The sequence below is a fragment of the Mastigoproctus giganteus genome, chromosome 3 (genome assembly GCF_048544385.1).
Source record: "Mastigoproctus giganteus isolate SK-2022 chromosome 3, ASM4854438v1, whole genome shotgun sequence".
Classification (NCBI taxonomy): Eukaryota; Metazoa; Arthropoda; class Arachnida; order Uropygi; family Thelyphonidae; genus Mastigoproctus; species Mastigoproctus giganteus.
Window position 1 is genome coordinate 236,764,213 of NC_143577.1, and position 15,860 is coordinate 236,780,072.

The window sequence follows — 15,860 nt, forward strand, 5'->3', positions numbered from 1 at the left end:
ATAACAAGCTTTTATATACAGCACAAGTTTCTACTGTAATGTAGAAACTGATGATCAGTGGAAACATGTAATGTTTCCACTGATCATCTCGAAAAATGCTAGATGCCGATTAACATGGTGTAAGGAGCACGACTCCTGGACTGTAGAGCAGTGGAAAACAGTCCTATGGACAGACGAGTTGAGGATCGCACTCTACCAGTCTGATGGCCGTTCCTGGGTGTTGTGAATGTCAGGGGAACAGTTCCTTCTTGATTGTATCCTCCCAACAATGAAGTTTGGTGTCATGGTATGGAACTCCTTTCATGGTTTGGCTTGGGCCCATTAGACATTATCGACAAAACCAAACCATGAATGCTGCTGTGCAATACTAGGACATCCTGAACTTCCAACACTTCCAACATTATGGACTCTTCCAACACTTCCAACATGCACTTCCAACATTATGGCAATACATCAGGGAAGGTCCATACCTGTATCAGCTATACAACGTCCCATGCCATACTGCTTGGGTAGTAACAGAGTGGTTTGAGGACATGGGTGTGGGAAAAGTTGGATTGGCCAGCCCAGAGTACTCATTTGATCCCTATCAAGCATCTTTGGGATGTATTTGATCGGCAGGTACGTGCACGTCGAGATCGCCCAAAGAACATGGCACCTGACATTTATAAAAAGCTGGTTGAGAGTATGCTGTGAAGATTGAAGGCTGTCATAAAAGCAAAAGGTTTCAGCACAAAATATTAAATGACACAATAAAAGCTTTTTTTTTGTCTAAAGGCAGGTGTCCAGACAGTAATGGTAGGGCATTGCACAAATTGTATCGAAATCAGTCCTACCTCTATAAATATGCGTAGAAATGGTCATAAAATATAGTTAAATGTATAGTAGTGAAAAACATTACACAAACTCTTTAGCATTGAAATTAAAAGTGTTAAAACAACTGGATGCAAGGGAACGTGTGATGGGTGATGGTCAATCTGTTCAAATTCTGACAAAATTAAAGGATGCATCACAGTGTGGTATATAAATTACTACCAGAATTAAGAAAGAGAAAGACTAGGTTATGAATATGGAGAAGCTTGAAGATAAAAACCCTAGATGATGACTTAATTTCAGAATTGGATAACTTTACATTTCTTTTTGTTCATCGAGGATTTGCCATCTTGAAAACAACATTATGACTGTTCTAGATAATGCATCTGGATATCCAATTAACTTGGAGAATCTAGTTGATAATGCTCAGGCTGTGTTTTGTCCAACAAACAAGTCCATAAAACTATGAGCAAAAAATTTTGGTTATGCTTAACTATTTGTTATATTTTTTGTGTGATGAATCAAATTTTTCGTTGGTTTTTCTTTAGTGTCAGTTTTTTTTTTTTTTTTTTGGTGGCAACTAAAGGTTTTATGTTTTTGCCGAATTTATGTGTATTACATGAGTATATACTAATAATGTGACAGATATATATATATATATATATTTTTTTTGTACGTATTTCATTTCAGGTCAACACTAAAGAGATAGTTTTGTGGTAGTCCTAAGTACGTGCACTTTGCTATATCTCGAATATGGAGAGAGCTTACAACTATCATGATGACTTACATTTTTATGGTGGATACACAGTGTGGCAATTGGAAAACGAGACTGATGTTATGAGACAAGTGCTGGTGCTGCCATCTACTACAAGTAAACACAAAAAAAGTAATTGTTCCTTGAGCACCACAGTCAAGGTCAGCAGAAATTGCCACCATTTCAGAATATAGCATGAGCTGAACTACACATCTCTCCTGTGTCTATGTTTTGGAGGGACAATGGAACAAAGAGCAAACATCAAGTTGTGTTCAACAGGGCAAAAGTGCCACAGAAACGTTCAAATGATGAAGTAAATGTGGAGAGAATTATCTGTCTGGTGCACATGTGTTCAAGTGGCATAAACAATTTTCCTGAGGAAGAGAATCACTGGAAGATGACAAACTTCAACAAATGCCAGAGTTCGTTGAAAAGGTGTGGGAAATCATTACCAATGACCGATGTGCACTGCTTCGAATGATTTCAGAAGATCTGTGCATTAATAAGGAAATCATTCGACAAATAATAACCCTGGATTTGAAGAAAATGAAGGTCTGTGTGCGGTTTGTTCCACATTTGTTAACAGACAGTCAAATAGAGCCACAAGTTGAACACTGTAGAGAACTTACTGAGGCTACTGAAAGCAAATCCAACTTATTGAATTAGATTATTATGGGTGATCAGACGTGGTGTATATTTTCAGTATAACCATGCAATGAAGAAACAAAGTACAGAGTGGAAGTTGACAAACTCTCCCAAAGCCAAAAAATTTAGTCAAGAAAAGGTCAAAAATCAAAACCATGCTCATCACTTTCTACAACAGGAAGGGAATTGTGCACAAAGAGTTTGCGCTCAATGGCCAAAGTGCTACTGCTGCCTACAATCTAGATGTTTTGAAATATTTGTTGCAGAGAATCCATTGCATGTGGCCTCAGTATGGAGACGACAGCAGTTGGTTCCTCTTGCATGATAACGCATCAAGCCACAGGACTCTCATTGTTTGGGAGTTTTTGGCTAGAGAAAAAGTCTGCATACTGTCCCTCCCACCGTATTCACCAGACTTAGCCCTAAGTGACTTCTTTTTGTTCTTGAAGCTCAAGGCACCACTGAAAAGCTGCTATTTTCAAGATGTTGACACCATTCAAAGAGCTGCAATGAGAACACTGAACAGTATATCAGTCACAGGTTTCCACCATTCGTTCCAGTCGTTTCATGATTGCTGCATTCAGCATGTGTCTGAAAACAGGAGGAAATTACTTTGAATAAACCAAGGTTAGTTTACTCATACATGGAATTGTTATTTTTTTCTAGAGTCTTGTTTTCCAATTGCTGCATTGTGTATATCAACGTATATAATGCCAGCAGATTGAAAAGCTATAGTGTATCCCAATTTACCATCTTCTATTGCTCCATTGCCACAGAATGGAGACCTGCCAATTTCCAATTCACCTTCCAGAGAAGAGTCTTCAGAAATGGATGATGAATCTAGTGAACCAGATAATTTGAATTAAAGTTCAGAAGCCTGTGCAAGTAAAGCAACATACAGTCAGTCCTTGTACAACATGATAGTTGTGTTCCTAGAAACCCTTGTGCAATGCAAAATCATGCAAAATAAACAACAGGGTTAGGAAAAATAGGGTTAGGTGCCGACCACCCAAGATTGAACACACATTTGTAACCAAAACATTATCAAACACAATAAATAATCATAATAAAATAGGTACAGTGTTTTATTACGATTATTTATTATTATACGTAATACGTAAGCATTTTAATTACTTAAGTATTTTAAGTAATACGTAAGTATTTTGTTATGTAATAAAATATTGCTAATGCTTTTGCTTCTACCGTAAGCAAACTTTTTTCTTTGATTTTCTATCTAAACAGATGACAGCCGTTCCATCTCTTCCAATTCTTTGTGTCTGAATCTAATGGGTTTTAATTACACTTTGAGTTGTTCCTGCTATGAAAGTTGTTTTTATTTTCTCTGCATTCTTTGTAATTCTCGACGTTGCCTCATTTAGGTCTGTAGCATGTGCAATATCACATGGTCTTTCATTTCGCTCAAAGCGTTTCACAATTTCATATTTTTTCTCTATCGACAGAAGGACTGGCCATAAGCCTTACCGGGGAAACCTCGGTGGGCCGGAGGCCGGTGTGATTTTGGCCATAAACGTATGAGGCCACTATAAATTTTCCCAGGTAAGAATTTTTGACCCAGTCCGCCTCTGTTTATCGATATTGCTTTTGTTTTTCTCTGTGAATCTGCACTGTCTTCACCAGGACGCTTCCTTTTCACACCTTTTAAGTATTTTACTCATTTTTAGGGAATAAAGCACAATTACAAAATGAGGAGGCACGCTTGATACACATAAACAAAGCTGCATGCGTGTAGCAACTGAATAAACAACATCATAAAGGCAGAGATACACTATTAACACCTCACATTTTACTAAAGCACATTTCTAGGGGTTACTACCATAAAACAATAAAAACAATTTCCAGTTTCTTGCGAGTGGAATCTGTTATAAACTGGTAATAAACTCGATCTAATTGCATTTGCGATTATACCGATAGCTGGAATTGTGTTGGTTTTTATGTTATTATGGTGAAATGTGTTTCCCCTTCACTGATATAAAAACAAACACATTTTTAGAATCTTCTCTTCATTCCTATCGTGTTGCGTTCAGTTGGGGTGATTCCACGTTCAACTGCCATTTCTTGTAAACACAAAGGTGAATCGTGCATAAGCGAATTCGATTCGTGTTATATAAGATATCGTTCCCCTATTTATGAATCGTGTGTGATCGAATTCGTGTAGTGTAAACACGTGTCATACGAGGACTGACTGTATTTCCCAAATCATAAAGACTTGTGAAGGACTTGGGGCTAGCCAAATCCAGCAGAGAGCTCATAACATCATTTAAAAGAATGGAATGTAGCAGAGGACTTAGCTGCAAGTCTACATACAGAAAATTATGTCACTTATGCATGTTTTTACACAGTTACAGAATCTCTGTGCTCTTTTGATTTGATTTGTTGTAATTAAGAAATTAGTATTGGTCAAAAGAATCTCTGGGTATGACCAGGCTGCCATGCATGGAAACTGAACTTGGCCTGTTATAACGTAAGATCACTCATCGGTGAAGACAGGATATTAGAGCTGGAAAAGGAATTAGAAAATGTGAATTGGAATATCATCGGTTTGGCTGAAACAAGAAGAAGAAATGAATCACTTATAAGTTTATCAAGTGGAAATCTGCTGTACACCAATGGAAACAGTGAAAAGAGTGAAGGTGGAGTTGGGTTTCTGGTCCATAAAGATTTTAAAAACAACATTTTGGAATTCAAAAGTACATCACCAAGGGTGTCAAGACTAATGCTCAAGATTTCTAAGAGGCACAAGCTAAAGATTATAATGATTTATGCACCAACATCGAGCCATGATGATGAAAGGTTGAAGAAATGTACACAGAAATTGAGAGTCTTCTAGATGAGCAGAAAACCCACTACACTATTATTATGGGGGACTTCAATGCTAAGGTTGGAAAAAGACAAAACACTGCAGAAAGGGGAACTATAGGTAATTTTGGAATTGGTGAAAGACTTATGGAATTTGCAGAATCTAAGGACTGTCAGTAATGAACACTTTTCAAGAAAAGGGTGAACAGAAAGTGGACATGGAAGAGTCCAAATGGATTAACAACTAATGAAATCGACTTCATCCTCACTAACAGAAGATATATTGTGAATGATGTTACTGTCCTGAATAAGGTAAATGTTGGAAGTGATCACAGAATGGTAAGATGTACACTTGATATAGATGCAGGAAAGGAAAGGAAAAAACTGACTCGAGTAAATAATATAAAGGTCTTTGAGATAACAGAAGAGGAGATAAACAGTATGTACTGGAACTTAAGAACAAGTTTGAGCTTCTGCAGACTGCTCAGGACCAAGATATCGACAAGGAATATTACAAGTTTCTGAAAGTGATAAAGCCCAAAAAACCTATAGGGAAAAAGAAATCCAAAGAAGAAAAAATTAGTCAAGAAACACTTGTCATGATGAACCGAAGACGACAAATGAAGAGCAAGAAAAACACTGACAGGGAGAAAATTGAGTATACTGAGTTATGCAAAGCCATTAGAAAGAGACTCAGAGAGGACATAAGAAGATTTAACACAAGAAAAGTAGAACAAGCATTAAGGGAAAACAAAGGATTTAAATCAGCAGCCATGAGCAGTAATACAGTAAGACAAATGATACTGAAACTGAAGAATAGCGATGGTGTACTTATAAACAGCAGAGAAGGCATAATTCAAATAGCAGAAGACTACTATAGAGAATTATACAAGGGGCAGGGGAATGATGCCAGCAGTGGGGAAGATGGATTGCAAAGTAGCAACACATACAACATACCTGATATTCTTCCTGATGAGGTAGAACATGCATTGAAGAAAATGAAGAATCAGAAAGCCCGGGGGGAAGATGAAGTTACTGTAGAGTTGTTAAAATTGGGAGGAAGAGACATAACACAAAAACTGGCAAGGCTCTTCACAAAGTGCATTAGAAAAGGTGTGATGCCTAAGCAGTGGAATAATGCAATCATAGTTTTGCTGCATAAGTATGATAGATATGCTGTAGATATGCTGCCCATATCTACAAGTTGTTCACAAGGGTCATTACTAACAGATTAGAAAGAATACTTGATGAGAATCAACCAAAAGAGCAAGCTGGGTTTAGGACAGGATTCTCAACTATGGATCACCTCCACGTAATATCACAGCTAATGGAGAAAGCAAATGAATATAAAACACCGTTATGCCTGGCATTTGTGGATTATGAAAAGGCATTTGACTCCATACAGCATACGGCAATGTTTTGGGCACTGGAAAGACAAGGCATAGATACCCCATATATTATGATTTTGAAGAAAATATATGAGAGTGCTACCTCCTTTATTAGACTAGACAAAGACAGTAGCAAATTTAAAATCGAGAAAGGAGTTCGACAAGGAGACACAATATCTCCGAAGCTGTTTACTGCTGCCCTTGAGGAAGCTTTCAGAAGATTAGACTGGTCGCAGAAAGGAGTCAATGTGAACAGAGAGTACCTAAACCATTTACGATTTGCAGATGACATTGTGGTCATAAGCCACGATCCCAAAGAATTAGAGGAAAATCTTAATCAGTTATGCACAGTTAGTAAGGATTTTGGACTAAAGATGAATATTGCTAAACAAAAGTAATGATGAACAAGTATAAGTATGCCACAGAAAGGAAAATAATGATTGAAGGAGCAGTAATTGAAAAGGTGGAGTCATATACTTATCTGGGACAAGTTATTAGCTGTAATAATGATAAATGGCTGGAAGTCAAGAGAAGAATAAATTTTGGATGGATAGCATTCAGGAAATATAGTCACATACTGAAGAGCAATATCCCAGTTTGTCTGAAATGTAAAATAAGGAACCAATGTATACTCCCCACCATGACTTATGGAAGTGAAACTTGGGCACTCACCAAAAGAATGGAAGAGAAGCTGAGAACTACACAGCGAAGAATGGAATGAATTATATTGGGAATCAGACTGTTAGATAAGAAGAGAAACACATGGATTAGGCAGCAAACTCAAGTAAGAGACATTCTTATCAAAACTAAAGAACTAAAATGGTCTTGGGCAGGACATATAGCTCGAAGACATGATGACAGATGGACTAAGAAAATAACAGAATGGTATCCAAGAGGAGCTAGAAGAAAACCTGGAACACAAAGACAGAGATGGATAGATGAAATTCATGAGTTTGTGGGTAGTAAATGGATGGCCAGTGCTCAAAACAGAAGGAACTGGAAAGTTGCTGGAGAGGCCTTCATCCTGCAGTGGATTGAAAATGGCTGATGATGATGATTCATCATAATCCAAAAAGAGTGGTATCTTTTCATAGATGAAGTAAAAATCTGAAAGCCAGTTGCTTCACAACAGGAATATATACCCATCAATTCCTATTGAGTCTGTTAACATTAAAGAAATGTAAAGCATATATTAGGAGATAAGGATAGTAAATGGGATGTCTGTTTTCAATAAGTTCTCTTGCTTTCTCTGCCTCTGTGACAGCAGGGCAATCAGAGAATTGAGTTGTGGCCTTGTACCCATGGAACTATCCTTTTGTTCCAAGAAACAAAGCCTTGCTTCCACCAATGCACATCAAGGTGCGACTAATCAAACAATCTGTTAAAGCAATGGACCCTCAAGGACACATCTTCGAGCATACACAGCCTTATGTTTCATAGTTGTCTGATATAAAAGTGAAATATGGCATATTTATTGGTCCATAAGTTAAGATGTTGGCTCCACAAAAACTAGAAAACAAAAATGAACAATGCTGAGCAAAATGCAAGGAAGTCATTTCATATTATAGTGAATGGATTTCTTGGTATCACTAAGAGAAAATATTGCAAGGAGCTAGTTTATGATTTGGTTTAAAAACAGGAAGCAGAACGTCAATCAAACTCCACTTGCATTGTCACCTGGATTTCTTCAGAGTGGTGATGTTAATAAAGAGCACTGGGGAGAGATTCTACCACAATGTACACTCAATGAAGAAGAGATACCAAGGAAGATGGGATGAAACTATGATGACTATGGCGACTATATCTGGTTCTTGATTCAGGATGATCACACTGACCATGAAAGACAGAGATGTTCAAATGTACATTCTTTAAGGAAATTTTTTTTTTATTAACCAGAGAAGGGTTTCTACCTTTTGATTTGTTATTTTTTTAGCTTATTTACTTGTAGAAAAAACTGATATTTTATAGTAATAGTATTTTTCATATAGTGTAAGGAAGCCATAGGCTTTTGCTGCACTGGCAAAAACAAAACAAAAAAAAACCTAAGTAGATAAGAAAACACAAATTATATACTTCCCTCATCACACAGGTAAGTATCCTGTTAACCTTTGAATTTATTCAACATATTAGCCTAAATTACCTGCAAGGGCAACTTGTTTCACCAATCAATAACTGACTAGCTAAAAGAAAACTAACCTAAACTACAACCCCTGTAATTTGAACTTCAAACCAAGCTCTGTAGCCACATCATCGGAGTCTTACCTTGTACAGTCGTTCTTTTGCCGATCTCACCATTTCACAAATATACGTGGTCTCAATTCTAATCCCCATGATGTCCATTTCCACTTGCAGTCTGCCAAACACCATGTACTTTTTCCGACAGAATCTCAGTTATTGCTTGATTCAACTACTGCTCATCTCAGTTGTCCAAATTATTCGCTGTATGATTCCTTTCACCTCAAAGGTGGTACATGTGCATATGTCCATTCTGATATTCCCTGTCAGAGACTTTGGTAATTTGGAATCTCCTCTTTTCGATCTTCTCTGGCTTAGAATCTCTCTACCTCATTCTGTGAAATTCATCTGTTGTCTCTATCATTCTCCCAACTCCACTAATCACTTGGAACTCTTTGACTTCCTTTCTTTGCAATTTGACTTTCTCCAGTCCCACCTTCCTTGGTGAGGTAATTTTCCTTGGTGATTTTAATGTCCACAACTCCAGCTGGTAAAGATGGTGAGGCTTTTGAATTACTAATGACCTTGCACAGATTGTTCATTTACCTACAAGAATACCGGACAATCCTAACCATACAGCCAACACGCTTGATTTTTTCTCACAAACAACCCTTCTAAGTACACGGTTGAAGTGAGTGGTCCTTTAGGCACCTCAGATCACAACTTGGTGATGGTTTCTTCTCAAATGGAGCCTTTATCTCATGGCTATTCCCAACCTTGTGTTGTTTAGCATTACAAGAATGCAAAATTGGATGACCAACAAGATTTCTTTTCTTCTTTTCCTTGGTCGGATTACTGTTTCAAAACTTCTGATGTTAATGTTTGCTCAGATCGTGTCAGTGAAATTATTCTTTTAGGAATGGAATCCTTTATCCAACATTACACTTTAAAATTTTATCCATTATCTAAACCTTGGTTTTCCAATAAATGTGCCAAGGCTGTTCAAGAGAAGAATGTTGCATATCGTAATTGTCTTCTTTAATTCTTCGGTTTCATTTTCCGCTTACACTAAAGCTTGCAACAATTGTAAAGCAGTTATTAATCAGACCAAACTAGATTTAGATTTTGAACAGGCTAAGAGTAGAAAACTTCCTTCTTGCTCTAATAGTAGCTGAGAATTCTGGTCTCTTGCCAAAGCAATTCGCCACAACTTTTGCCAATCTTTGCTCCCACCTCTGTCAACACCAGATGGTTCTGTTATCGCTTCAGCTAAGGATAAAGCTGACTTGCTAGCATCCCATTTTTCTTCCAACTCATGTATTAAGGATCTTGGTAAAAAACACCTCCCACCATTCCCAACATGGTCCATTCAATGCCTCCTCTGGTTTTCCCGTCAAAAGGATGTGAGAAGGATTTTGACGAATCCTGATGCTAAGAAAGCTGCAGGTCCTGATGGTATTTTTCCATTTGTTCTCAAAACCTGCACTCTTGAACTTACTCTTGTTCTTTGCCACCTTTTTTCACTTTCTTATTCCAAAGGTGTTTTTTCCTTCTGCTTGGAAATTTGCTCATATCCAGCCAGTTCCTAAAAAACATGACAAATCCCTCTGATCCAATTATCATCCCATTGCAATTACTTCTACTCTTTCTAAAGTAATGGAGAAATCAATTAACCGCCAACTCTTAAACTACCTAGAAACCTTCCGTCTGATCAACGATCGCCAGTATGGATTCCGTCAGTGTCAATCCACTGATGATATTCTGGCTTATGTTACCCATTTATGGACTAATACCTTTAGCATTAGCATTAGTAGAGGCATTTGATGCAAGAAAGCAAGCTTATGCAGCATCAGCCAAAAAAAAAAAAAAAAAAAAACCGCTTCCACTTCACCCCTCTGTTCGTTCAAAATACCACATTTTCAATTCAATAGAAAAGTTCTGTGAAACACAAGCAGTTGCTCTTGACATCTCCAAGGCTTTCGATCATGTTTGGCATACAGGTCTTCTAAAAAAGCTTCCATCTTATGGTTTGCCAACTGTTTTTTGGAATTGGTTATCCAGTTTTCTCCCTGATTGCTCATTGAGGGTGATGGTAGATGGCTCTCTGTCTTCTAACTGCTCCACTAATGCTGGTGTCCCCCAAGGTTCAGTTCTTTCCCCTACTCATTTCCTCGTGTATATTAATGACCTTCTTCCATTGACTGGAAATCCTATCCATAGTTTTGCCGATGATAACACATTGAATTCCAATTTCCATTTTGAGAAACCTCACCCTGCTCAATCAGCTTCAACTTTTTGAATATCTGCTACCAATTCCTTAAATGATGATCTCCAGTGGGGCAAATACAACTTAGTTGATTTCAATCCTTCTAAAACTGTCTTGTCTTATATCTCGCAAAAAAAAAAAAGGATTCTTCTGCTCCTATACTTATCTTTGGAGACACTCCAATTTCTAATCAAGTTGATATATCTCTTTTGGGGTTTACCCTGACTTCTAATCTCTCTTGGCACAAGCACATTACAAATATTGCTTCCTCTGCATCTAAAAAACTTGGTTTTCTCTTTTGCTCTTGGCTTTACTTTTCTTCCAAACAGCTGTTCACTCTGTACAAATTGCAAATCCACCCTGCCATGGAATATTGTTCCCACATCTGGGGCGGTGTCCCAAAAATTTCTCTCAGGGTTCTAGATTCCATTCAGAAGAGGGCAGTTAGGTTATTTAATAACTCATCTCTAACTGTGTGTCTGCACTCGTTGTCTCATAGACGTACTGTTTCTGCTGAATGCCTTTTCTACAGATACTTCCATGGGCACTGTTCTTCTGAACTGGCTTTTATAATTCCCTCTCTCTCTTTCAAAACAGTCCGAACACATTCCACCAACAGCCAACATCCATTTACTGTCCAACTTCAAACTCACAGAGCCAACTTTTCATCTTCTTCGTTTATTCATTGAAATGCCATTTTCTGGAACAACCTTCTTTCATACATATGTCCTGAAAATTTCAGTCTACAGAAGTTCAAGTCTAATGTCAACAAATATTTTCTCTCATCTTCTCAACCTCCAACCCAGGCATGGTACTTAGTACTATAGGTTCTAATACCTCTCGTGTTTGGGGTTTTCATAAAAAAAAAAAATAAAAATAAAGTTCAACCCTAGGGGCTCACATGTGGTGAGTATGAGATTGGCAAACCCATGGTCCTGAGCTGGATATCATCATTCATCTCTTTCTTGGCGATTCCTTTCTACTTCTGAATCTCTCTCTCTCTCTCTCTCTCTCTCTCTCTCTCTCTCTCTCTCTCTCTCTCTCTCAGGGTAACTCAGGAAATTTTTTTGGCTGGTGCAGCATAAGCCTCAGGCTTCCTTGCATCATGTGGCTAATAATAATAATTAAAAAAAGTGCAAGACCTTTCATTTAGCAACATTAAAACACAGCTGCCACTTCTCTGCCTATCTTTGAAGTCTGTTCAAATCATTCTGAAGGAGCACTGCTTGGCATCGATCATTAACAACTCTACCAATCTTTACGTCATTTGCAAATTTTGACATCATGCCTTCTATCCCTTTGTCAATGTCAATTATTAAAATCAGAAACAACTGTGGTCCAAGAACTGATCCTTGAGGTTTGTTTGTTTGTTATTTGGTTTTTAGGAGCATTAGCAACTAAGACCATATTGCTCTGGGGATATGCGGTGGTCATTCCCTGACCGTTCCTCATCACTCCTGGCATTACACCAATCTGAATAATATCCATTAACCACAGCCCTGCTGCTACCCAGTAATCCCAACCTGTTCAAGCTTATAACAGTAACCCTCATGAGGGACCAAATCAAATGCTTTGCTAAAACCTTCATTTATTTCTTCATTCAAATTATTTCCTGAATCCAGCTTATGAGCAACTGTCAAAATAGTCTACTAAGTCAGCTAAACATTATTTTCCCTTAATAAAGCCAAGATGTGTGTCCTTCAGATTGCCATATCTATTTAAATGTTCCTGGATTGCACTCTTAATCACTGCCTCTAAGATTTTTCCTACCACTGAAGTCTGTAGTTACTAACTTCACTCTTAGTTACCAACTTCACTCTAACTTCTAAATTGCCTTTATGTACTGGCAATACATTGGTACTTCTCCAATCCAAAGGAATCTCCCAAGTCCAAAGATGCCCTCATAATTAACCTCAATGGTTCAAAACACCACCTGGTGGTCTCCATAAAAACTACTGGGTATATGCCATCAACTCTGGGAGCCTTACTTACCTTCATGCCTAAAAGCTTTTCTAATAAACAATCATCTTTAATTACAACATCACTAATTTGATATGGCTTAACCTCATTTGTGCAGCCTCTTCTCAGCATGAAGGGTCTTTTGTTAGTAAAGATCAATGTAAAGTACCTATTCAGTTCATCTGCAACATCAGCTGAGTTATCCAAGACTTTCCTACACCCAGTGCATAAATTCGATCTGATTAGCTTTCTTCTTCATTGAATTCACACACATGAAAAAATCTTTGTCCCCATTCTTTGCTTAGCCAATGGTTTCTCATACACACAGCCTTAGCCTCCCTAACCTTATTTGTGGTACTATTACAGATCAAAATGTATTTGTTGTAGGCTTCAGTACTTTTTATCGCTCTGTAACTATCCCATGCTATCTTTTTCTGCTCTATTTGATTGGCCAGCTGCGTAGTCATCCATTTCAGCATCCTCCTCCTGCAATATTTTCTTAATGGTATGTATGCATTTGTGGGTTCAATGACTTCTATGATTATTATGTTTGTGCTCCTATGTGTCAAGACACCTCTGCTTGCATCTTTTTCCCACTTTAGTAAGCCCAGTGCAGCTAGCTTTTCTTGAACTGACCACGGTTTACTTGTTTTTCTTTTGAGAACTTTCATAGACATTAATTTTTTATTTTTATTATTTATTTTTTTTTTTATTAACAAGGAAATGAAAATTTGAAAACAGACACTAACATTATGTAGGGTAAGCTAAACAATTTCCATATAGCACACGTAAAACTTACCACAGTTGCATCTTTCCAGGACAACTTTGAGTTTATTCACATCACTTTCTAAAGCCGTAGTTAAATCAATAAAATAAAGTACAATAAAATAAAGACAAAAGTAAAAATAAAGTAAAATAAATTAAAGACAAAAAAAAGAAAAAGAGTATTATTATTTGACCATCTGTAAATTAGTTACATGTGCCTCCAACCTGAGCTGTATTTGACTAATAAAAAAGTAAATGAAGCAAGACAACTAAAACAACAAAGAAATTAAAAATAAATTGGTATTTGCAAAATTTATTCACAGGACATCATGTCTACACACAGCAATTGTGCTAATCGTTCCATGAGGCCTGTAAAAAATCAACAACTATCAATCTTTGACTGCATTATATTGGGTGTATAGTGTACTTTATTAATCTTTTATAAATTTTATTATTTGTTTACTCAGTTATAATTTTTTAGTACTAGTTATCTAAATTATAATTTTTAATATTTAATTCTTTAACATGCAACCCACTTAGGTTTTCAAATTCTTTATACTTTTATTCTTACCCCTTATTTTTCCTTCTATCCCATATCTCTAGTACTTCTTGCAATTTATGCAATGACCACTACACCCAACTTACTTCATCATATTTCATACATCTATAATATACATATCTTTACATTCTTCTTCAGAAGAAATGCATTGGAAGATGTAATTTCCACAACCTATTTAATATTCATAGTTCTTCATCCTCTCAATTCAATACACTACACTAAATTTAAATTTCTCTTTATCTTACTTCATAATATAACTAATACACATGATGTAAGAATATGCCAGCCATATGGCTAGCCAAGTAAATAGGAAAAAATAAATCACTACATAACTATGGAAACAAAAGAAATAAATTGAATAAGTGCTGTGGAAGGAATGCATTCCAAAAATAATTTATAAAAGTTGCCAGTTAATAGAAATTTAGTGGTTGGCACTAGGTCCAAATTGTATGAAATATCACTATAAATGTAAATGAAAACCAACCATAATGTGTCCATTAATGAAACAAAAATAAATGAACAGACAAACCGTTGTGCCCCATCTCTTCAGAAAGCCACAAGGCTTAACTATTTTTCATTTTTCTTACTTATTGTCTTTATTCTTATTTAAAGTTTATTTTCTTGTCTACTGTGTGTGGTTAGTAGAGATGCTAATACACTGCTCATATTGCCTTCTATAGCTCAATTTCTTTTCTTGTATTCTTATTTAACTGGTATTCTTTGTCAGTGGCTTGGTGTAGCCCTGTAAGTGCTCTTAGCTATTATTGTATAATGTTTTTGCCGCATAAGTGCCACATTATTCTGATTTATCATTGACTGGTTGATTAGTATGTCTGTCAGTTTGTCAATAAAGAATCTGTTCAAGGTTTGAAATGCAGGGATTATACAGCCCTCATTACCTTGTAAGCCTGTCAAAGTTATGGGGCACAATGGTCAGTCTACTGTTTATTTATTTCTGTTTCACTAATGGACACACTGTTATGGTTGGTTTTCATTTCCATTTATAGTGATATTTCAGGAAATTTGAACCTAGTGCAAACCACTAAATTTCTATTAATTTGCAATTTTTATATATTATTTTTGGAAAACACTCCTTCTGCAACACATTCTGATTTATTCCCCCCCACCTCTTCTTTTTGTTGCTATAGTTATGTACTGGTTTATTTTTTTCCTACTTACTTGGCTTGCCATGTAATGGGTACATTTTTACTTTATGTTATTAGTTTATGTTTCTGCAACAAGCACTATATACTGCTTTGCAGTCACTAATGTTTGCTTTACTATTTTTAATTTTCTTTTCCTTACTTTTTTATTTTATTTATTACTCATTTAATTGAAGTGTGAGAGTGCATGTGCATGTAGGTGTGCACATGACAGAGAGAGAGATCTGTTTCCCTGCTAATAAACCAGATCATCAATATACTTACCAGTTTGTTAATTATTGGTATCTGATCTTCTAAATCACTTATTCGATCAGCTGTCTTATTTAAGGCCAGTTCATTTTCCAAGTAAGTCTGATTATATCGGTCTGCTGCCTGACTTAAAAGGCGCTCTGTTCGTTTGCGATGTTCTTCTGATTCGTAAAGAATTGCTGCTGTCTCCTGAACCCGTCTTTCTGCAGCTTGTGATCTTTTTTGTGCATCTTTTGTTATATTGAAAGCTCCTGCAAATAGAGAAATTTAGCAAGATTACCTAAGGATCAAAAGTAATACCTACCCATAT

The 15,860-nt window shown here is 36.7% G+C and overlaps 1 protein-coding gene across 7 annotated transcripts in view; it reads right to left on the reverse strand.

The window, feature by feature from the left end:
- LanB1 (laminin subunit beta-1) overlaps positions 1–15,860 on the reverse strand; it is a 503,856-nt gene that overhangs the window by 76,594 nt on the left and 411,402 nt on the right. For all 7 annotated transcript variants that reach the window (XM_090369708.1, XM_090369709.1, XM_090369712.1 and 4 more), the window contains one exon: positions 15,566–15,801. In XM_090369708.1, the coding sequence (XP_090225834.1) occupies positions 15,566–15,801 (236 nt within the window). The remainder of the gene's footprint in view (positions 1–15,565; positions 15,802–15,860) is intronic.